Raw genomic sequence first — 24671 nt, forward strand, 5'->3', positions numbered from 1 at the left:
GCCCCACCACGGCTGGGAAGCACAGCACCCGATGCTCTGCTACTGAAAGCAGATGTAGCCTGTGCTGAACAAAAGGTCACTACACAGCAGAGGCTGTACTTGAATTCCTGAGTCGCCTCCACCTTCCAAGCGCTGACATCACAGGTATACACCTTGATGCCTGGTTTTTTTCAAGTTATTGCTTCTAATATCATGATATAATTACTGTATCACATATATAAGCACACACATAGACAAATACATACACACATATTGATACAAAATACAGACACACATATTTCCATATATACCTCCTATCCCCAAAGCGCTGAGTGATCAGTAATGCTAAGAGTGCAGAAAATACCGGTTATTACTACTGTGTTAAGTAAGCACACTTCCATAAATATATGAAGTAACTGAAGCAATGACAGCTTGGTATCTAACCTTTAAAAACAAACAGTAATCTGGGCATGGCGGTGTACACCTTTGAACCCAGTACTCAGAAGGCGGAGGCAGGAGAGCTCTGACTTTGAGGCCAGCCTGGTCTACACAGTGAGCTCCCAAAGGCTTAATTAGCTATAGCTGCAGCTGTAAAGCTGAAGTCCAGTAACTCAGAAGGCTGGGGTGAAGGAGCAGCTCAGGAACTGGAAGCCATGAGTTTGCCCATGAGATACATGTCCACAAACACGACATTCACAGCAGGAATACTTTTAACTATATACTAAAAACAACTCAACATTTAACCAAAGAAACAATTACATATAGTCAAACAATGAAATACTACTAAGCAGAGGATGGGAAAGAAGCCTCTATGCTTAAGAGTGCTGCTTTTCCTCAGTCCCCAACACCCATTTCTGGTGGCTCACAACTGTCTGTAACTCAAGCTCCAGGGGATTTGACACAATTGGCCTCTGCAGTCACCTGCAATCACATGCACATTCCTATATGCAGACACACACACCTACAAGTACTTAATAAAAACAGGAGCTGGCTCAGTGATTAAGAGCACTGGCTGCTCTTCCGGAGGACCCAGATTTGATTCCCAGCAACCACATGGCAGCTGACAATCATCTGTAACTCCGTTTCCAGGGAGGCACATTTCTGGCCTTAGCAGCCACAAGGCATATATGTGGTTCACAGACACACATGCAGACAAAACACTCATACACATAAAATCACATATACGTAAACTTAAAAAATAACTGCATCTACTAAAAGCAACAGTATTATCAAATGTTTGCCACTGTGTATGTTGTTTGTTTTTAACAAGGTTCACTCTGTATTGCTTGTCAGCCTTGAGCTCTCAGTCCTCTTTCCTCAGCCTCCTGAGTGCTGGAATTACAGGTCTGCACCACCAGGCCAGCATCGTATGTATGTATGTATGTATGTATGTATGTACATACACATAATTATATGTATATGTGCATATATGCTTACATATGTATATGAATGTGTATATGTGTGTATGCATGTATGTGTATATATGTGTATATACATACATATATATGTGTGTGTATATCAGTGTGTGTATATGTCCTTAACTTTCTACAGGAAGGAAGCAATCTAAGAAAGTTGTTTGGCCCCTATGTGTGACACAGCTCTAATGTTCTCTTCAGGTAAAGAAGATATTAGGTAAAGGGGAGTCTCTGAGAGACAAAGTTAAGGACCACACAATAGGACACTCAAAAGATTTCCTACCCCAGGGTAAGGAGACAGCATGTGCTTAGCAGGATTCTGAATTGCTATGGAACTGCAATGTTTATCTCCAGCTCTTTCTTTCAAACACAAGCATTTCCAGTACCACACTAGCTAATAATGTCTATTGAGAGGCAGAATATTAAAACACTTCCAAGGCAGGCCTGAGTCAGCTCCACAGGACAGAACTTCTTACAAGATGGGCTCCTGGCTGGCATCTGGGAACTTGGAGTTCAAGGGGGTTTCTACCGTTCTTTGATAAGTGTGGCTCACTGTGCCTACCTTATTTGTACAATGTGGTTTATGCTTTTTCCATGGAGTCTAAACTGTGGTCATGTGATAAGCAAAGACTACCTACAAGGACTAAAAACAAGGTACCTAAAAACCCCAAGCGCTGTTTCTAATGAGCTCCACTCATTGACAAAACTGCAAAAGAGATAAAGCCCTGTATGACTTCACTGGGAGAGAAATTTTGGAAGTGTGCATCCTATAACGTACACACTTTTCTCAAAAGACCTCTGCCCTGTACTAATGTTGTGTTATTCACTATAGCAAATCATGGCTTTAAGGACAACTATATTCTAAGATCCTGAGTCCCTGAAGCAAACCACTGTTCGTAGGAACTGTGACATGGTGCAGATAATTTGTATTTTCAGTTCACAGGTCTTAAGATCAGAATGAGTCCTAGCTGGCCCTGATGTAGAAAAGATAACTTGAGTTTTAAACTGATGCTATGACAAAATAAGATTAGATGTCTTCCTTAGTGCAAGGGAGGATATATTCTGTCTGAGAAAGAGGGGCAAATATTTATGAGGAAAAGGATAGCTCACTAATAGTGTGAGCCACATGTCCTGGGCTTGATCCCCAATGTGACAAAATAAATAAATGAATAGAAACAGAAGAGTATGCATTTCTAGACATGACCATGAGATGTCTGAGAGTCTCCTGCAGTCACGGTGTGCTTCTGTAAGCTACTGTCTGGACTGACTAGCACTTGTCTGGACCAAGAACAGAAGTACAAGTGACAGTGGATTGGTCTAGTAGAGCCTCCAGGAGAAACTGTATGACGTTACATGCCTTCCTGCTCTTTTCCTCTGTCCCAAGAAAAACATGTCCCAAACAGGGGCTGTTCCTTCCTGACACATGAAGCCACGCCAGCTAACCTGGAACTGAAACATGTAACGTACTAGAACTAAGCATTTGTCATATCATGGCCACAACATGAGCCATAAATAATATGTAAATATTTACTGAAAGGTGATAAAATTTAGGGGCTGTTCTATAGCAAAAATCAATTGTTAAGCATAAATTGAATCTCAAAATACCTTTATGTAAGACGGAGTATGTTCCACAGTAGGGAGCTTATCTAGCAAGTATTCGCAAGCCCTAAGTTTAGTTCTCAACACCTCAAAGCACACACACAAGAAGAAATCTCTTCAGAAAGGTCACATATTGAAATGATGGAAACATACTTTCCCAGCAGGGTTACCTGAATGGTAGCACACTGGATCAAGTGACTTACATTTTGAAGCTCTTTGAGGGGCTGGGGTTCTACGGACCTTCTCTGCTTTGGCTTCCTGACTTCCTGATGTCTTCGACTTTTTCCTTTGGCGGGGTTCTACAGCTGACCCTAAAAATATTGACAACATTATTGCAATGTCTCCATCAATCTTCTGGATCTCCAGCGGGTCAGCTTTTGTTTGTTATGTAGCAAGCAAAGGTCACCTCCATGGCCAGATCCCCAAGCCCTGTCTCTAATGAGCTTTCCTGGTTGATAAAGCCACAAACGGCACAACTTTGATACTGAAGGACTCAAGTGTATCTTCTATGACAAAAAGTAACTTGGGATCATATGGCTAAAGCAAGTCACATTGAGACCCACTGTGCCCCCTTCCTCAAAACTGTCTTCAGTATACGAACAGAAGCAATGTATAGTCCCTAACACCACCTCTGCCTCTCACGTTTTGAGTCCAACTGCTAAAAGAATAGATTCTTCTCCTGAAATGCTACTGTTTTAAAATGTGCTACAGTAAATTAATTTTTTTCCAAAAGAAGTTGAGGGATTATTCACCTTATTATTTTAGCTGAGATTATCAAATCCATCATTTGTAGGTTAATAATTTTTGATCAAAATACAATGCATGAGTCATAAAATTATGCTTTTTTCTTTTTAAAGGTAGGTTCTTGAGTAACCTCAAACTTCTCATGCCCCTGACTCAGCCTTTAAATGCTGAGATTACAGGCACACACCATCATTTTTTTCTTTTTTTAAAAACTATTTCTTTAATACACACACACACACACACACACACACACAGTACTGTCTGTATGCACACCTGCAGGCCAGAAGAGGGCACCAACTCTCATTACAGATGGTTGTGAGCCACCATGTGGTTGCTGGGAATTGAGCTCAGGACCTCTGGAAGAGCAGCCAGTGCTCCTAACCTCTGAGCCATCTCTCCAGCCCCACACCACCACTTTTCTTTCCAGAATTTGGAACTAAACACAGGGTCCCGAGCATAGTGGGCAATGCTGGACCGCTGAGCTGTTGGCCAGCCTCTCCTCAATACAATCCTGGAAGCTTTTCTACAGCTATGGTCCAATGTGCACGCTGACAAACGCAGGAGCTAGCTTTCTGTCCTATCAGATAGATGGGAAGCACTTGGAAAAATGCCCTAATACCAAAATGCTTACCTTTTCTATTTCTAATAAAAAAAAAATGTAATGCAAATGTTATATCTAAACCACTAAGTCAAATTCTAAATGAAAAAATAAGAGACTCCAAATTAACAAGAATTTGAGATAGACAACATAACTAAAATTACCTTGTGAGATGAGTAACTGCTATGAAAAAAGAGTGGCCCTGTCGAGCCAATAGTATGACTCAGGCTTTTCTTTCTCTTTTTTCATAGTTATGTCTTTAAGCCATAAAATGTGAGATCAAAGAAAGAATCTGGTAGCAAAGAGAATAGGTTCCTCCAACCAGACAGACAGCTCTTTAGCTTTACTATGAAACTTGAATAAAACAAATATTCTGAAACTGTTTCCAAGCAAATTCATACTTACTAAGGTATCTTTAAATAACAGTGTAGAAAAGAAAAGGTGAACTATACATTAAGTATTCGGTCTCTCTCTCACCTACTTTTTTAGTACCGTAATTCCTAACCACACTTTAAATACACACAGTGTACTCCTCAACTATCAAAAAACCACAACCAATCAAAATGCAAAGCTGTGGAGCCAGGCCCAATGGATACATCCAGAGAACAATTCATATACCTAAGGCTCAGAGAACATTGTGGAGGACCAGCAGAAAGAGTCTAAGAGCCAGAGAATAGAGGACTTTGCTGTGAGATTGTGTCTACTAGGAATGTCCTAAGTTACACCCATAAAGTCTCACCAACATGTCTGCCTACGCATGAACTGAACAAGAGCAATAACAGATATGCCAAAGTGGACAGGGAAGCCTATGGTGGTGGCCCACACCTTTAATCCCAGCACTCCAGAGGGAAGCAGAGGAAGATGAATCTCTACAGTGGAAGTTTTGGTTTCTTTAAAAACAGTTATGTTATGTTATGTAAATATGTTTTTGTTTTAATCCCAAGTGTGGGATTTTAGTTTGGGCTTTAGTTCGTCCACAGCTGATAACTGTCTCATGCAGGCTGTGCTCTTTGCCAGCTGTTAGCAACCTGCCTCAAGTGGCACGGAGAGGGGTGTGGTCTAGGGTTCTGAGGATATAAATATGAGAGCCCAGAAAGAAAAAGTGTGACCTGAAGCGGTGGCATGTGACAAGTGGCAGTTTAGAGAGACCAGAAACACTTTGTGACACAGCAGCTTGGGGGAGAGAGAGAGATGGAGGTGACTACTTGTTGCTTTTGCTGTTGAGGAGGAATTTGTATAGCCCTAAAAGAACCCATTAACCCTCAACAGCCAGGAGAAGTAAAAGGGTCTGTGGCTCCTCTCTCACCTACCTAGGGTTGGGGGCGTTGGAAGGGGGAAGCTTTAAGGAACCCTAAATAAAGTAGAAATTAAAAATGAGCACAATATATCTCTGAGTTTGAGGCTAGCCTGGTCTACAGAGTGAGCTCCAAGACAGCCAAAAAAAAATTTTTTTTTTTTTTTTTTTTTTTTTTTTACAGAAGAAAAAGGCAAATTAAATGATGAATACATAGCCATAAGAATAATCTGCTACTTCAATCTCTAGTCCGGCCATCATCACATGAAATGACAGCTAGAAACAGGCTTCTAAATACCCATCTAGACTAGACAAAGAGGATCCAAGAAAAATGCTAATGCTGCTGTGCTCAAAGCCCATCATCCTTTCTTTGCTTTATGTCTGTTTCCGGAAATATAAATGTAAGCAACACTTATATGTCATCAGGAGGGACACCTGGAAGAACATTTACTTCCAGAGACAGCTGGACAACAAAGAGGCTCCAAGTACCTGGGAAGAGGAAGCCAAAAGCTACAAACTGCACCTGGATTCGAATACAAATACAGAGACTGGCCTAATTTTAACAGAATAAATACAAGATTTGTAAACAGAAAGTGCTCAGGGAAATACCTGACACAGACGTGTTTGCTGTAAATATTATCACAAGCATCATTACAACAAATATTTATTCATTCATTGTTGACTATTATATCCCAGTACCCAAAAGGGTAGAGGCCCAACCACGAATTAAACATTTGTTGAAAGAAAGCATATTTTAATAAAACTGCCACCGACTAATTGTCCTAAATAAGGCACATTTGTTTTTGGATTATCTACAATTCTTGTAATCAAAAAATTTATCAGTTTATAGCCAAATACTTTTACAAAACGATAGTCTTTTAGCAAGTTCCACATCATACTATTAAGCATAATAATTATATCCTAATTGGTATTTCTGCACATTTACAATATTGTTTTAGTAATGCTGCATTACTTTTTTTTTTCATGTTTTAAGTATAAATATGCACACAGGGACAAACTGGTTTATCAACCTACCCACACAGATCTGTAGCTAATCACAAAAATAAAATTTACAAAAAATTTTTTTCAAATGATAACACACTACAAACACTGGTAATGCTGAAGAAACAAGTGGAATGACATTCTTCCTGACCAACTACCTGTTCTGGGGCCTATTTCTAGGTAATTTCTTAAATGTGGATGAATCTTAGCACAAAGAGCTGCAGGAAGAGGAGGAATGACGAAATCGTGACCTCAGGGACAGGACATCAAGTCCCAGTCAGCAGGAACTTCTAATAATCTTCTGAAAAATGGCTTTCCACTGAATTCTTCAAACTCCCTTCATGTACCCTTTGTTCAACAGCTTGAGTCTAAATCCGATGAAATACGGATCATATTCACAACTCCACTTTGTAAGCGTAAAACTTTTCCAGCAAAATGCAGCATGTAACTGCTCAGCCAAGAGTGATGTCTAACAGCTCAATCACGCACGGCCACACCATGAGTTTACTGTGCCACAAATACTCTTTTTACACTATCACTGGTTACTAAGTTGCTTATTGCTTCCTGTTTTTCTCTCACTGTCCGCATCCTCTCTGGATAAATTGCTGGCTAAATAATTTCCTTGACACTGACCCTGAGGGGCATGCAGTCCTCTCCATCAGTTTTGTTTTGGTTTGGTTTCTCTGTGTAGCCTTGGCTGTCCTGGACTAAGGACTCACTCTGTAGACCAGGCTGGCCTCCAACTCACAGAGATTCGACTGTCTGTGCCTCACAGAGTGCTGGGATTACAGGCTTGCACCACCAAGGCCGTCTCAGTCCATCAGTTTTAACCCTACAAGTCCTTTTGGCCTCCTGGTCCTCTAAAAGCATTTACACTCCCCTACCCTTTGCCATTTCGTTATCCCTTACGTCAGGTTCTGCGTGTCCATCCCATCCCAGATCCCTGCCTCAGTTCCCCGCGCGGGGTGCGCCCAAGGCTTTCACGTTCCCCAGAACCCACCCAAGCCCTTTGCAGTTACGGAGCGGCTCCGGACCCTCGGCCCCGTCCCTCCCCAACAGCTTCCTCTCCGAGAGACTCCCAACTTTAAGCTCCACCTTGGTGTCCCTCTCCGGGAGACAAAAACTTGGGGCCATCCTCTCGGCTCGCGCCCGGTTTCCCTGCAAACTCGGGGGCGCGCGCCCCCGCCCACCCCGCGCCCTGCGGCCCGCAGCCAGGCCGGGCCCCTCTGCCGAGCCCGCCGCGGCGGTTGGCGCGCTGCACGCCGGGGCCGTCACCTTCTTCCTTCGCCATCGTCTCCGCGGAGGCCCGGGCGGCCCTCCCGCTCCCTCAGCGGCCCGGAGTCCCCCGACCTCTCCGTGCGGCCAAACCCCGCGGCAGCTCCGGCTAGCTCCCGGCTGCCGCGCCCCCACTTCCTGACCCGCCCCCCTCTGGTGTCGCCGCCAACTGGGTCCCCCCCGCCCCCCGGGCGCTCCGGGAACCAGAGTGCGGGGAGCGGAGGCCGGCCGGAGCGTTTCGCCAGCGCGCTTGGGCCAAGCCCACGCCGGCCCAGTGTCGGCGGTGCTCCTGCGAGGAGCGAGCGTTCGCGGCCGCCGGCCCTCCTCTGTGATCCTCACAGGGAAGCCAGAGTTACAGCAAGCTTTTCGTGACGCTGCGGTTGGACTCGGGAAGTCACAGACTGTTGCCCAGATCCAGTCCCCAAGTCCGTCCCCATTTTACAGACAGAAAACTGAGACTCAAGCGCGGAGGAACCGGAACCCTGGACGCGATCTACAGTCAGTGCCTACGTCTTCCCACGAGGATTTCAAAGCCAGGCAAAACGTTCTAGGAAGGTTCTTTGTATTGGTAGGTTTTTGGTTAGTTGGTTATTTACTGGTTGATTTCTTTCTTTTTTCTCCCTCTCTCCCCGCTCTCTGTGTCATTCTGTCTCTCACTGGATCTATACGGCGCGGACTGGCCTCAGCTTGCAGTCCCCTTGCCTCAGGTTCCGGACTGCTGCCATTGCAAGAGTGATCCACTGTTTGGTTTAGTAGACGCTTGACTGCTGCTACAAAAAAAAAGCTTGTATCCCAGCTACATAAGCAAGTTAAATTATTATCACATAAAAAAACCACACACAAGAAAGCAGTGTGTCAGTCATCAAAACTGGCTTAAAATGTTTGCGCATCTCAATGTTCTGGAAGAAAGCACAATAGTACTTTGCTCTGTTAGGAAGGAATACGTGTAGATTATTCCTTAACAGTAGAATTCAGTTTATTGTACTGTGCACATCTCATGCTGCGTACAGTGTGCTGAAAATCACGGCTGAGATTTAAGAACCAGTGCTGACCCAATTAAATTTTCACACGCCTGTAATCCCAGCACTCAGGGAGGCAGAGGCAGGCTGATTCTGTGATTGCGAAGCCAGCCTGGTCTACCAAGTACATCCAAAATAGCCAAAGCTATACACACACAGAAACCCTGTCTCAAAAAACCAAGAGAGAGAAAGAGAGAACTTACTTCAAGTGAGATAAAACTTGTTTCTTTTTCTTTTTATGTTATTGATCTTTATAAGACCTGTACATAATTTGTGGAAGCTTGTGTGAAATATTCCTGAAAATAAGCTCCTTGAAAGATATACATTTTGCCATCTAGCCTTAAAACCTGCAAACATAGTAAAAACATACTACCTTTTTTAAAAAGACAGTTGGAATGTGTTTATTTCTGAGTGCTTGTGTGAGTGTGCATGTGTGCACACTCACATTCATGAGCCGAAGCTGTAGGAACTGGTCCTTTTCTTTTGACATCATAAATAAAGATGATTCCTGAGATGTTTGTCTGGAAATCATGTCCCTTTCTGTATGCCAAGCACAATATGCTGCCGAGATACTAGAAAAATATCAAACTCCCCAATACCATATCTTCTTAAAAATCCAAGAGTTACATACAGAATTTATTTTAAGGGCCAGAAAGATGGGCCACCAAGTAAGAGCATTTGCTGTTAAGTCTATTGACCTGAGTTTAATCCCCATGACATACAAGGTGAACTAAGAAAACTGACTCCTACTCTCCTGATTCCCAGACATGTGCTGTGGTGCATATACTCACCCCCACACACATGCACACAGAAGAAAAAAGTATAATACTGAATAAATCTATTTGGGGGCTGGAGAGATGGCTGAGCACTTAAGACCATTGGCTGCTCTTCCAGAAGACCTGGGATCAATACCCCCAGCATCCACATGGTTGCTTACAACCAACTATACATAACTTCAGTTCCAGAAGATCCAACACACTCCTCTGGCCTCCTCAGGCACCAGAAATACATACGGTACACAGACATACACGAAAGCAAAAACACCCATACACATAGAATAAAATAATAATTAAAAAATCTACTTCAAACATATCCTTTTAGCCAAGGATTCACTTGATTAATAGTAACATGATTAGTATGAAATTATTGAACCTGTTCAGCTTTTCTTCTGTTAAAGATATGGAATATCAAGCCAAGTAATAGAGGCCCATGCCTGTGATCCCAGCACTCGGGCAGGCAAAGGCAGGTGGATCCCTGTGAGTTCAAGGAGGCCAGCCTTGAACTCTACAAAGTGTAGTCTACAAAGTGAGTCCAGGACAGCCAAGAATATGCAGAGAAACCCTGTCTTGAAAAACAAAAGATGGAATATTTTATATTTGTTATATAATAAGACCTTAAGTGTCCATTGAATAGAAGCATCCCTGTATCATTCTTTTAAAAGAATTATTTTATGTATGAGTTTTTGAAAAAAAAAAAATATATATATATAACTGGAGTTACTGATGGTTATAAGCCACCATGTAGGTGCTGGGAATCAAATGTGGGTCCTCTGCAAAAGCATCAAATAGTCTTAACAGCTGAGCCATTTCTCCAGCACATGTATATTATTCTTAAACAGTTTCTTATGAAGCCTCAAATCTATCAAATATGATAGTTTGTAACATTTATTTATTTATTAGTGTTGTAGACTAATCCCAGGACCTGGCACATGGCAAGGAAGTCATGCACAACTAGCTGTCCTCAGTTTAAACTCTAAAAATATGTTTGAGACAGAAGTTTGAAAACTGACTTAAAGGCTTTTGATATTAGGCTGTAAGCAGTAAGGCACAGACTGCCTGTTTTATGCCCACCTTGCAACCTTGTCTTTGTTTCAAGAGGTCATTAGGACTAACTTGTTATGATGTTCTACTCTTGTAACCCTAGCTATTTTGCCCACCAATTTCCCCATTTGAAAACCCCTTGGCCCTGAGATATAAAAGCCTTGTCTTCTTCACATCCAGTGCTGACCCCTAGAACCCTGTCTTAGTGGGAGGCAGCCCATGTACAGGAATAAAAAAGGCTTGTTTGATTAATTGCTTGCTTTAATTAATTTGGCCATAATGGTTTAGGTCAATTGGTCTTTTTCCACCCATCTTTGGGATAAACATTTGGAGGCCCCTCAAGATCAAGACCCCAATCCAAATTCAGAAACTCAGAATCTGGATCCTTCTCTCAGGTCCTCCAGGACTGAAGAGCTGCTTCAGAGTATATATACATTTTGGAGCTAGTCCAAGTCCCAAAAGCAAGCCTTCAGTTCATCTGACTTCATGAGTGAACAGCCAAAACACAAAGAGGAAAAGAGAAAGCATCTATTCTGGTCTTTTTATGGAGACCTCCTTTGGTAAATCATCAAAGCTTTTAATTTATTCTAGGACATCTGGTTTCTGATTCTGTCTGGTTCTGTGGGAGCCTGATCTGAGGATGGGCAGGGGGGTCCTGACAATCCTTCATCTCGGGCAAAGGGAGACAGCCCACAGGTTATTTCTGGATAATTGGAAGTTCAGCCAGAGCCACCAGTTCTTTTTCTGGCCTGCCTTGATCCCTGAGGATGCTCTGGTGACATGGGTGGAGGGTGGGGGAGGGGGTGGAGCATGCTGAGAAAATCAGCGAGGCCTAGCACCTGACCACCCACAGGTAGGGTTTCAACACCTAGGCTACACAGGAGAGACAACACTGGGGGCAAGCCCCGGATTTGAAGAGGCCTAGCACAGGACGTTTGGCATACAAGGAGCCAAGATGGAACTCAGAAAGGACTAGCCTAACAAAAGCAGGCATTTAGGAAGCCTAGGGTGGGTTTCCCAGTATCTGGATTGTGCTTTTTCAGTTGCCTCAGGGAGGCAAAAAAGGCCTATTTGTTAACTTCTTTTGTCAAACTCATGAACCTCTGAATGAATCCAATTGTTAATATCTCCGTTGCTATTTCACTCTATATTTTGTCTTCTGTTTTTGCTTGCTTTTATGCGTTCTGCCTGGGGCGAGTTCCACATATTGGTTTCATTTTGCTTTCTCCATCTCATGTGTATTTCTGTGCCAGTTACAGGTGAACTTGGGAGCTGGGCTACGCTCTAGCTGCTACCTCTCCCATGCTGCCAGGCCGGGGCAATGCAGGCACCCTCCGCTAGCATGGTGCTCTGTGTGCACCCTTTATGTACTCCTCCATCATAGGCCCAAGTCCAAGGCTGCCAAATGCCGTGGCTGCATTGATAGCTAAAGCTCAGAATTCCTCACCCCTACGCTTTCTGGTCACTGGATTAGCAGTGATTCAAATGTCATTTGGGTAATGTTTTAAATATTCTTTTCTTTATTTAATTTCATGTGCATCAATGTGAAGGTATCAGATCCTTGAAACTGGAGTTACAGAGAGTTGTGAGTTGCCATGTGGGTGCTGGGAATTGAACCGGGTCCTTTGGAAGAGCAGCTAGTACTCTTTCTTAACCACTGAGCCATCTCTCCAGCCCCTTATTCTTTTATGCTATTCTACTTTCTTAAAACACTGGCTCTGGAGCTGAAGTTTCTGTCCTGTGTCAAGCAAGCCAACAGACTTTGTGGCAGAAGGAAAAAAAAAAGGCAGATCAATTAAGAAAATTAAGCTGTATAAGACTCCTAAATGGGCTTTCTGTACCTCAGGATTTATTTATAAGTTTTTTGAATAGGCTTAAAAAGCTACAGGACTGGAGTGATGGCTCAGTGGTTAAGAGCACTGGCTAGTCTGCTGGGGACCAGGGTTCAATTCCCAGCACACATGGGTGAGTATAACAATCTATAACTGCAGTCCATGGGGATCCAGTGCCCTTCTGGCTGGCGCAGGCACTGCATGCATTTGATGCACATACATCCATGTATGTAAAACACAACATTAAAAAAAAAAATTAGGGGCTGGAGATGACTCAGAGGTTAAGAGCACTGGCTGCTCTTCCAAAGGTCCTGAGTTCAATTCCCAGCAACCACGTGGTGGCTCACAACCATCTATAATGAGATCCAGTGCCCCCTTCTGGCCTGCAGGCACACACTATTTATAATTTATATTACTTATAAACAATAAATAAATCTTTGATCTCAGCTTTCAGGGAGGCAGAGGAGGGTGGATCTCTGTGAGTTTGAAGCCAGCCTGATCTACAAAAGGGAGCCCAAGATAGCCAGGGATACACAGAGAAACATTCATTCATTCATTCATTCATTATGTATGCAGTGTTGTACCAGCATGCATAGCTTCACACCGTAAGAGGGCACCAGAGGATACACAGAGAAACATACATACATACATACATTTATTTATTTATTTATTATGTATGCAGTGTTCTACCAGCATGCATAGCTTCACACTGTAAGAGGGCACCAGATCTCACTATCGATGGTTGTGAGGCACCACATGGTTGCTGGCAGTTGAACTCAAGACCTCTGGAAGAACAGCCAGTGCTCTAACCTCTGAGCCATCTCTCCAGCGCAAGAGAAATCTTGTCTTGAAAAATAAACAAACAAAAAATCTAAAACAACAACATAATCTATACAATCTGTAACAAAGTTGGCTTAAAACTTACATCACAAGGTTAATAATTAGAAGGCTACATATATAATCTTAAAGACTTAATCCATCAGCCTGAATGTATAATCTCAGCACTCAGAGAGGCAGAGACGGGCAGATCTCTGTGAGTTCAAGGCCAGCCTGGTCTATAAAGTGAGACCAGTACAGCCAAGGCTACACAGAGAAACCCTGTCTCAAAAAAACAAAACAAAAAGATCTAATCCATCAATGTCTGTATTTCTGGGAAAATAGTCAAATGTGCTATCCTTGCTTTTAACTCCTGTAGTTCTGCTTCAGACTGTTTTTGTTAACTGAAATATGTCAACCCAAGACAGGTTTTTTATGCTTAAACGCTCACCCAGAGAAAGGCTCAAAGCTACACTGGAATCTCAAATATCCAACATAGTCACTTGGCCAACTAAAGTTAGGGCCACAACTACTAAACACCAGAAACTGGGATATTCCTGTCTTATGATACATCATGACTTTGACTTAAACAGTCCCACAGATTCTGTAAAATGTGTCTCCTCACATAAGGTCTATTCAGGATAGTAGAGATTGATTTAAGAATCTATGTCTAGCCTCCTTGTCTTTGCTAACTTTGTTAAGCTTTAACTATCTTGATAAATGAGTCATACAAGAAACTATAATATTCTGCAATGGGGCACAATGAAAGGACTAGGAAAATAAAGTTGTCATTCTCCCTGTGGACTGTATCTTATGATTTAAAGTTTTATTTTAATACTAAGGAAGCTTTAATTAAAGAATTGTAATTTTTTAGGCTAAACTTAACGTGGATAAAATTGTAGAATTATAACCTAATAAAAGCATTTTTCAAGACAGGGTTTCTCTGTGTAGCTCTGGTTGTCCTGGAACGAACTTGCACTATATACCAGGCTGAATTTGAACTCAGAGATCCACCTACTACCTCTGCCTCCCTGCTGAGATTAAAGGCATGCACCACCACCAGCTTTAGTCAGCTTTTCTTAAATCCTGTTGCAATCCTAGATACGTATTTACCGGCTGGGAACTGGTTCCTGAAAGGCCTGTAGCACTGTGTGTCCAGTAGATGTCAGAAGCAATCCAAGTATTAGGGAAAGCAAATACAGATGTATAGCTGAGTAGGAAAAGCAACTCCTTGAATATTGAGTATTTCAATAGAACTATCAGAACTCTATGTATCATTAGCCAGTATTCAAATGAAATTCTACTACTTAGAAGCACTGTTCATTATTGTTTTGGTATTGGAGATCAAACCCAGGGCAACAGGTAAGTACTCTATAACTGAAATAGAACCATAGGTTGGCATGCTTGGCTAGACATCCTGAGCCGAAAGTCACAGATGCACAGGGCCACTGGGGTCCAGGATTGAGGCTCATTCTCTGTGGTTCCTGTGTGAGGGAAAAGTACAAAAAGTACGCCTATAAACCCGATAGGGTGGGTTTTTTAAAAAAAAAAATACATTCTAGTTCTCTTTCCCATTTTCTGAACCTATCACCCTTACTCAACTACGTATCATCCAAATACTTAACAGATTAAAAAATTTTATTTTGTACAGTGTTCTGCCGGCATGTATGACTGCACGCCACAAAAGGGCACCAGATCTTACTATAGATGCTTCTGAGCCATCAAGTGGTTGCTGGGAATTAAAACTCAGGACCTTTGAAAGAACAGCCAGTGTTCTTAACCTCTAATCCCCAAAGTGGTTAGTCCAGGTGTGGGGGATTGAACCAGGGGCCTCATGCATCATCTTAAAAAGTTCTATTTTGTGGTAATGTGGTGTGTGTGTGGGGGGGTTATGCATGCACCTGGAAGACAACTAACAGGTTGGTTCTCTCTACTGTGTGCAAGGCATGCCAGGCTAGAACTCAGGTCCTTAGCCTTGGTAGCATGTACCCTTACCCATTAATCCCTGCTGGCCGTCCAACTGTTTATATGATAAAAAGAACAGCTGCATCAGGTATGACCCCAGTGGAAACAGTCTAGGACACTTCGGTTTAGTGGGAGAACACCCTTGGAGGCAGCAAAGTAAGAAGCTGATGTCTCTTGGAGGCAGCGAAGTGAGAAGCTTCACCTTAAGAGAACTCTGGCATCTGCACTCGTGATGGAGAAGGACCCCAAGCTCAAGTGGCCAACATCTCCCTGCTGGAAAATGATGCTGGTAAAGCCTGGGAAACATTTTCCAGGTGAACAGAATGTACTAGACATGGAAGAAAACACAGGCACACTGTTGCTTCTAAGAGTTGGCTTTTTAAACACTTGAGCTCTCGAACAAGAATACATGTCCGGTAGGTGATGCTGGTGATACATGTTTTTTTTTTGGTATGTTACAAGTCAGCAATATTTAATCTGGTCCTGGGAATGAATAGAATACAAATGAGAACATTAAACTCAGCGAACAAACAAGGAGAGTGTACAACTGGAAAGCATTAAAGTTGCAGACCTTACTAATTTTGTATGGCATAGCTGGGTTTTCGTACTCCCCCCCCCCCCCCCCCATACAGGGTTTCTCTGTATAGACCAGGCTGGCCTTGAACTCAGAGATCTGCCACCTTCTGCCTTATGGAGTGCTAAGATTAAAGGCTTGTGCCACCACTGCCTGGCCACACTTACCTTTTTCTTTTCTGTTTTTGTGACGGGATCTCACTTTGTATCTCAGTCTGACCTCCAACTTGGAACCCTCCTGCCTTATTCTAAGTATGGGGATAGTCATGTCCACATGTCGGTGTCAAGTAGAGAGGAGAGATCAACTAACCATGTATGTGTGTGCGCACATACACGCATCTGTACAGGCCCTCCCCCACCCTGGCAACAAGAAAAAAACATGTAAGGATCAAGCATGTCACAGCTATTAGAACTTTCAAAACTTGAGAGCCAAATTTAGTGAAAACTTCTTTGACTATGGCAAACTGCAACCTACAGACCAGGCAACTTCCCCACCTCCTGCCACCATCACCACATACCATCTCAAAAGCAAGAAGACAAACATTGAAATTAAGCAGGCAAGTTTTATTATCAATGTAACAATTCTACAAAAAAAAAAAAAAAAAAAAGCAGTAGTACCGTAGGAAGCATCGCTGCCCATCGAAGTCCTATGGAGCTTCGGGCAGACGCAGCTTATGGCATCAAGTATGAACTTTTTTTCTTGTTTATCTCAAGTGCCAGATCTCATCAGTTTTCACACAAAATGGATTTTTTTTTGTTTGTTTTTTAATTCTTTCTTCCCACTGCAGTTAAAGGGCTTATGTTGGTCAAGTAAGAAGGTAAGGTTTGACTCCCCCGTCAAGGCATTAATGCAACGTAACTAAAAATAGCAGCCACAAAATCCGTATGGCATTGCATCCAAGCAAAGGATGAGTAACAAAGAAACTTGTGCATCCAATCAAGCCACTTTCCCCTTGAGTTACACAGGCGGCAGTACCAGCTAGGGCCTGATACTGCATTTCTGGAGCCTGAGCGCAGCTGAGCACAGTGCACTGAGCACCAAGCACGGTCAGCTCTAACTGCAGTGGTGTTAACCTCAGCCCAGCATGCCAACTACAGTCCAACGCTTTTAAAGGCTGTAATTACTTGACAGTCGAGGCATTAGGGAAAAGGGCTAGCTTAATATATACAAGCATTTACTTTGGTTAGTATATTGTTTCCAGAATACACTGTTCAAATAGTCTTATTTCTGTGACATTAAAAACTATGGAATTTCTCTTATTAAAGTCCAAACCATCAACAATGAAGAAAGCACAATATAAAATAATACATACAAAGTCGAACATTCAATTCAGTTACAGTTCAAACTAGAAATTACTAACTATATGTAGCTGCTTCATTTTTGGTTTCAAATTTTGGCCCCTACTTCATTCTTATTTACAACCGGTACCTGTTGGGGAAACCATCCAAGCCCTTTAACTAGGCAAGTGTGTGGAAGGGAAATCCGGGTGAGTATGTGAAGGTGAGACAGGGGTGCTGGGACTGGAACTCAGGGCTCTATCACTGAGCTACAGGCCCAGTCTGCCTGAGGTGTTTAAAAAGTCTTTGTTTTTACCTATAAGGCACCATGATGGCCTATTGAAGAAAACCAACATTTGGGAAAATAGTAGTTTTATTCTACTCCTTTCCGTAGTTTGGAATTTAAGTATTCTAAGAACTTACACTTAAATTACTTAGCAAGAGGGTTTATTTTACAGAAAACAGGGAGATAGTGTGAGAATACACAATGAAGCTTCCAGAGCAATTAATGGTGGATGGTGGATGCCAGGGGAATATTTTTACTCTGAGATTTAAACTTAGGAAACAACTGATGCCACTTTAGTCAGAAGTGAGACATTTGACTTCAAATTCACATTTTAAAATCCTATTTGCACTCAGCAAGGAGCCATGTATGTGCATGCTGCTTGCCATTAAGATTTGGCCTTCCCTGGCTCAACTTTTTCACTCCACCAAAAGATAAGGCCCAGGCCTACTGTCCAATCATGTTGGCTGAAAATACTGCAGCCTGAGTGTAGACAAACATCCCCTGAAATTGCCAGGAGTCTTCTTGTCTGCTAGCTTCAGGATCACCATGCGTCTTTCAAACACTGAAGGGGGAAAAAAAAGGACAGTATTATAACCTCTAAATTTAAGCTTTGAGGAGACTGACATCTTTCAGACAGTCCCAGTTTCTGTTTCATAGGCAATGCTCTGAGAGTTTAATAGACTCAATATGTTCAACATGTAACACTGTACCTGCCAAATGCAACTGGGTTCCAATTTTACCCACTCTTCTGTATAGCTCCAGTATTGTAATATTCTAGCACTAGACATTCAATTCAGTACTACAGGCTTTACACAGAGCTGGAATGCTAAGCACAGAGGCACACACCTTTAATCCCAGCAATAGGGAGGTAGGAGGTGAATTTCTGTGACAGAGAGACCTTGCCTCAAACAAAACTAAACAAACAAACAAAACAAAAACACAGGTATGAAAGGAGAAAAGGCTTAGGAGCGCTTGCTGCTCTTCCAGAGGACTGGGGTTTGGCTCTCAGCACTCACAACTTTAGCTCCGAGATTCTGATATCCTCTGTTGGCCTCTATGGACAGCCATATAGTCATGGCACGCGCGTGCACACACACACACACACACACACACACAATTAAAATCTTTAAAAATAAATCTTGAAAAAAATTAAAGTAGTAGCAAGACAAAAAAAAATCCTGTAATCCTAGTATAAATTTCAAATGCTTTCTAACAAAAACATTAAAGTCAATAAGCAGCATCAAGGCATGACCAATGGCAAACAGGGACTCGATGTCCCTGACTACTCAGCATTTCAGGTCAACTGGTCCATTCTCACACACCCTGTAGGTCTCAACCCCTTTGGCAAACCTGTATCTCCAAAAAAATATATTAATTTTCATTACAGTAGCAGAATTATGGTTATGAAGTAGCAGAAAAAATTATTTTATGGTTGGGGGTCACCACAACACAAGAAAGGAATGTCACAGCATTAGGAAGGTTGAGAACCACTGCTTTAGCTTTTAGGTGTAGGATGTAGCATCAAAATGCTGCCTCCATTTGATTGACTGATTATTCTGGTACTAGAGACCAAACCCAGAACTTCTCACACACTAGGTAAGTGCTACTGAGCACAACCCCAGTCCTTATGGCCACCCTGAAGATGGGAAAAGTGAAACAGATGGTGGTTAAGCTGGCATAGGAAGCAATCCATACTCATGGATCCAGATGGGTAAGTCCAAACAGCTGATGAACATTCAGAAAGGAAAAGTATCAGTCCCGAAGCACGTGTAGGCTCTTTTCTCTTTTTTGTTTTTGTTTTTGAGACAAGGTTTCCCTGTGTAGCCCTGGCTGTCCTGAAACTCACTTTGTAGACCAGGTTGCCCTTGAACTCAGAGATCAGCCTGTATATGCCTTCTGAGTACTGGGATTAAAAGGCACGCACCACCATGCCCAGCTTCCCCTCTTCTTTACAAACATTGTATTCTTATTATTTTTAATTACGTGTATTCATGTATGTAGGAAGATGTGCATGTGAACGGAGGGACTGAGGAGGCCAGACAATCTCCCGGAGCTGAAGTTACAGGTGGTTGTGATACAGCTGCTGTGAACCAAACTCAGCCTGTCAGCAAGTGCCACCTCTCCAGCTTATCTAGTCACTGTTCGCCAAACAAGCAAACAGTGGCAAAAGCAGCAACCAGGCCAGGTGGGATGGTGCACATCTGTAATCTCAGCACTCAGGAAGCTGAGGCAGGAGGACTGCCCCCAAGTTCAAGGCCAGTCTGGGCTAGTATCAGTCCAGCCAGGAAACATAGCAACACTGTGCGTCAACATTCATTTTGCATTGTATTATAAGTAGTCTAGAAATAACTCGGAGGATAAATGTGGGCTATAAGCAAATGCTGCATAGCTGTCTATGAAGGTCTGAACCATTTGCGGATTTTGGTACACGAGGTCTCAGTCAGATCTCAAGGGCTGGTTGGAGCAGACAGACCAAGGCTTAAATCTTTACACACACAGCTTCCCCCTATGGTGTCTTATTTACTTGGCATACAGAATAAAAAAACCAAAGTACTCAAAAATTGAAATAAAAACTGTTGGCATTGTGCACGCTTTCACAGGTAAATGAAAAACAGACAAAAGACACAAATGAAAATGGCCCAAATCTCATTTCATGTGGCCAGTTTGAAAAATTGTCAAGGCTAAATAACAAACCCTACAATTGGCACAAATTAAAAACCAAGTATTCAAACAAAACAACAACAAAACAAAACCTCCCAACCCTTCCCCCCCCATACCAGTTTGTTAGCATTCATATTTAAAATGTGGTTTAAAAAAGACAAGTTGGTACTCGGCTTAAAACACTATGCATGTATGGAAAAGCTTCTCTTTGGACACACAAGCACACAAACGCAGATAAAGAAATCTATCAGTTATGCACCATGGTCACAAAACTTCCTACAAACTTTTCTTGAGCAACAACACACGCTAGTTTTCCTTAAAGAACTTCGGCTCTCCAAGTGCTAGTACCATGGCGGGACAATTTACCACCAGCTGCAAGAACAATTTAGGTAGCCAATGAATGTCTGGCATAATCCTGAAAGGTGAAGAGAGCCTCGAACCACACCAATAAGACCCAATTCCTGGTTTACTTCTGACCTGAAAGTTGTTGGTGGGCATTTCATTACGTGTACATGGCTGAAACAAGGCCCCAGACCTTCCAAGTCAGTCAAACCTGGGCCTGTCAGTAGTCAGTCACTCAATTCCACCTTCTGATTCCCAGCTCATATGATACTCAAAATCACCTTAGGGCACCTACAAGTATATGCCCATTGTAAGCTGGTGTACAGAAGAGCCAGAATTGTTATTAAAAGGACGTTCAATGTTTAGCTTCCTTACACCTGATTCTTAATCTCAGAGATGTGAGTGGCATTTCAGTATTTAGAGGAAGCTGCAGTGTCTTTAACAGCAGGAAAAAAAGAACCTCAGAAGGGTACAGAAAAAAAGTCTTTTTTTTTTCTTTTTGGTAAAGCAACATTAAAGCAAATAGTATGATCTGAAGATTAATTTTTTTAGAGATTTTTTATTTATTATTTATACAGCATTCTGCCTGCAGGCCAGAAGAGGGCACCTGCTCTCACTACAGATGGTTGTGAGCCACCATGTGGTTGCTGGGAATTGAACTCAGGACCTTTAGGAAGAACAGCCAGTGCCCTTAACCTCTGAGCCATCTCTCCAGCCCTAAAGATAATTTTTAAAGTTGTAAATGCAAACATTCACAAATCTATCTTTCCTTGTTGGTAAGATGTATGTTAAAACAATGTTTTATTTTGTCAGACACTATCATTAAGGTATTATGTACACAGGTAACTTTTTTTCCTTTTCTTTTGGGAGACAGGGAAGGTCTCATGCTGCAGACCAGCCTGAGGCTGCCTAGTAACTCACTAAGTAGCCAGGTGAGCTTTGAGCTTTGTACTCTTCCAAGATCTCAGATTATAGATGTGAATCATCTCGACCACTTGTTATTTGGGGTTTTGCATAGCTGTTGAGATAAGGTTCTTCTTGTGTGGTCTTGGTTGGTCTGGAACTCATGAAAATCCTCCTGCCTCTGACTCAAAGTACTAGAATTATGAATGTGTACCAACACACAAAAAAATTTATATACAATTGTTTTTCACCAGGTACGAAACATTAGCCTGGGTTATATAACAAGACCCTGTCTCAATAAGACAAAAACAAAACAAACAAAACAAAAACCAAACAAAAACACCCAGAAGCCTAAGGTTCTGGTGAGTTGCTTGTTTAAATACCCTGCAGCATAAGGCGGACTGGAATTCACATAGTACATTCTAGCCTTAAATTCTCTGCAGTGCCTGTTTCAGTCTCTCCCATGTTGGGAGTACAGACAGTTATCACAAAGAATGCCCTCTTCTGGCCTCTGAGGGGCATTAGCTATTGAGTATGGTACAGACATACATGCAGGCAAAATACCCACAGACACACACACAGATTCTTCTTGTTTAGAGACGGCAGCACAATGACAAAAGGCAAATGGAAACAGAGCTCAAGGAGCTTAAGATCCAAGGTAGATGAGAGACCAAGAAGGCAAGAGCGTAAATCAGTTACATTCTAAAGAGAAAATCTTAAATGGATGGAAGCATACTGAAGGGACAACCTGAGCAGAATGAGCCCCTAAACCCCAGAGGTAAAACATCCTGAGCAGCACAAAGGGTAATCCTGGACTATCCCAAAGTAGAAAATAAATATGCAAGAACCGATACTGGAAAAGAAATATGGCTGGGCAACAAGGGAAGCAATTCCCAGTCACACACCAGGAAAACATTTTCCTGAAATGTGGGCCAGAGAGGGATTCTCTTCCAAACAGCACCAGAAATAAACAGTAATGGTCTCCCAGTGAAGAAAGCTAGAATGGGAAACTTCAACCAAGAGGTTAATGTGATTTACCCAGGAATGCCACATGGCATTGCAAGCCCTAGATGCCATATAATGACCAGGGGACTGTACACATGTGATCTCCTCAAACCTGAGGTCCAGGCTGGTCTCAAAGTGACGTTCCTGGTAGGAAGCGGGAGGAGCATATAACCACACCCGGCTGAGCGGCATGCTCAGAAAGCATATAAATTCTGCTAGAATGGTGACTTTTTCGTTTCTACAGAATTTGTTTTGTGTATAGTGCACATGCAGAAGTCAAGAGGCAACCTTTGGAATCAGTTCTCAATTTCCATGTGAAAATTCTACATGGAAGTGGAATTTGTGGATTAAACTTAGGCTAATTATCAGACTAAGTAGCAAGTGAGCCATCTTAAGTTTAAAAACAAAATAGAGTAGAAAGAAGAAAAAGAAAAAAAAATGGAAGGAGGAAGAGGAAGAACAAAAACAAGGAGGAAGAACAACAAAAGGAACAACGGAGAAGGAAACAAGTATGCAGGAAGACACTCCACAGAAGTATAGACTCCCCTTCATCCACAGTACACTGCTACTGTGCTCTTGGATTACCTGCTTCATGGCCCTCCACACTCCTTCAAGGTATTCTGACATGCTTCACAGCAAGGAAAGGGGAAGCCCCCTCATCTGCCTCCTAAAGGAACTTCAGATTCTTGGCTTCTCTATTTGTGCCTCTCTGATTGAGCTTACATGATAGGTCCTTACCTTCTTCTCTGAGGCCGATCTAACTGCTGGGGCCCTTAAATACAAACCCATTCTTTGGGTAGAGTCCTGGCCTGGTCATTTGTGTGTACAAGTCCATCCTCGGTTGCATACTAAAATGCAAGTTAAAACAAACAGGATCAAAAGATGGACAGCCTGTCACTACGGATGTTATTTTCACTAAGCATATCAATAAAAGTATGACATTTAGGTCCTAGGAAATGACAGTGTTACAAACCCCACACACTAATTTCTTCTCAATACTTCATGTATTACTTATCAAAATCTCTTCTAGGAGGAACGTTGCATTGAATTTATGGATTAAAACTGAAACAAAACCAGCAGACCATAATTAAGTATCAAATCTGACCTCTTTTTAAGTGTTTTGTCTGTATGTACACCTGCAGACCAGAAGATCAGGTCATCAGATCCTACAGATGGTTGTAAGCCATCATGTGGGTGCTGGGAATTGAACTCAAGACCCCTGGAAGAGTAGTCAGTGGTCTTATCTATTGAGCCATCTCTCCCGCCCAGAATCTGATCTCTTGAAAGTAAACTTCAGGTATGACAGGATATTATCTATTTGAGCATCAATTACATTACTTTGTCAGGCATTACACATTAAATCTCTAAACCCAATGAATTTTAAATGGTTTCAGATCTGAAATAAATTCTCTCAGTTGGGTACTAAATAAAAATTTTTGTACGAGTCACTGAAAGACACAGAGTCACAATGTTGAGGAGAAAACCCCAGTATTTATTTAAAACTCAAAGCCACTGAAAGTAACAGCTAGTGAAAAGAGCAAATGAAAAGTATTAAAGGTGAGGACTCCCAAGAGCCAGCAGGATAGGCAATTCACCACCCAAAATACCAGTGCCTTCATTTACTGGCCAAAATGATCCTTTTACTGCCAAATACTTTCAAAGTGATTACCCTTCAGAAATTATGATCTTTGCCACAGCACATTCTCTTTTCCCTCCCTCTCTTCATGCCTGACAGGGTTTGCTCCATATTATAGACTAGATTCCACCCATGCGGATAAGGGTGACCCTGAACTTCTGATCCTCCTGCCTCTACTTCCAAGTGCTGGGATTACGGATGTGTACCAGCACGCTGGTTTTACCAACTGTTGATGCTTCATGCATGCTAGTCTCCGCCAGTGGAGCTGCCCCTGCCTCTTATGACACTAAGTTTTATATTTGTTTAAAAGATAAATTTGGGCACCACTGGGAAAAAAAAAATCAACCAATTACTTCCTGAATATTTAAGTTATCAATGTAATCATAATCATATAAAATTAATCAAAAAGAACCAGAAATAAAATTACAAATCATTAAGATTAACAGGAGTAGCTGGGCGGTGGTAGCACACTTTTAACCCCAGTACTCAGGACACAGAGGTAAGAGGATTGTTGTGAGTTTGAGGCCATCCTGGTCTACAGAGCAAGTTCTAGGCCAGCCAAGGCTACACAGAGAAAATCAGTCTTGAAAAAGAAAATAAGAAAGAAACAAACTGGGGCTGGAGAGAGG

At 42.2% G+C, this 24671-nt stretch overlaps 2 protein-coding genes across 11 annotated transcripts in view; both read right to left on the reverse strand.

The window, feature by feature from the left end:
* The window catches only part of Dpy19l4 (dpy-19 like 4), a 53321-nt gene extending 45260 nt beyond the window's left edge, over positions 1–8061 (reverse strand). For 2 of the 5 annotated variants that reach the window (XM_060385992.1, XM_021657627.2), the window contains exons 1-2: positions 7907–8061; positions 3197–3304 (exon numbers count right to left, since the gene is read on the reverse strand). In XM_060385992.1, the coding sequence (XP_060241975.1) occupies positions 3197–3304; positions 7907–7922 (124 nt within the window). In that variant the 5' untranslated portion in view covers positions 7923–8061. Of the gene's footprint in view, positions 1–3192; positions 3305–7906 lie in introns of those variants that run through there. The other 3 variants (XM_060385995.1, XM_060385993.1, XM_060385994.1) reach the window with 2 other exon arrangements.
* An 8413-nt stretch (positions 8062–16474) lies between these two features.
* Positions 16475–24671, reverse strand: part of Esrp1 (epithelial splicing regulatory protein 1) — a 51501-nt gene continuing 43304 nt past the window's right edge. For 4 of the 6 annotated variants that reach the window (XM_021657621.2, XM_021657622.2, XM_021657624.2 and 1 more), the window contains 2 exons: positions 23145–23254; positions 16475–18057 (listed from right to left, as the gene is read on the reverse strand). In XM_021657621.2, the coding sequence (XP_021513296.1) occupies positions 23180–23254 (75 nt within the window). In that variant the 3' untranslated portion in view covers positions 16475–18057; positions 23145–23179. The remainder of the gene's footprint in view (positions 18058–23144; positions 23255–24671) is intronic. The other 2 variants (XM_021657625.2, XM_021657623.2) reach the window with 1 other exon arrangement.

This window comes from Meriones unguiculatus, chromosome 6 (genome assembly GCF_030254825.1).
Source record: "Meriones unguiculatus strain TT.TT164.6M chromosome 6, Bangor_MerUng_6.1, whole genome shotgun sequence".
Lineage (NCBI taxonomy): Eukaryota > Metazoa > Chordata > Mammalia > Rodentia > Muridae > Meriones > Meriones unguiculatus.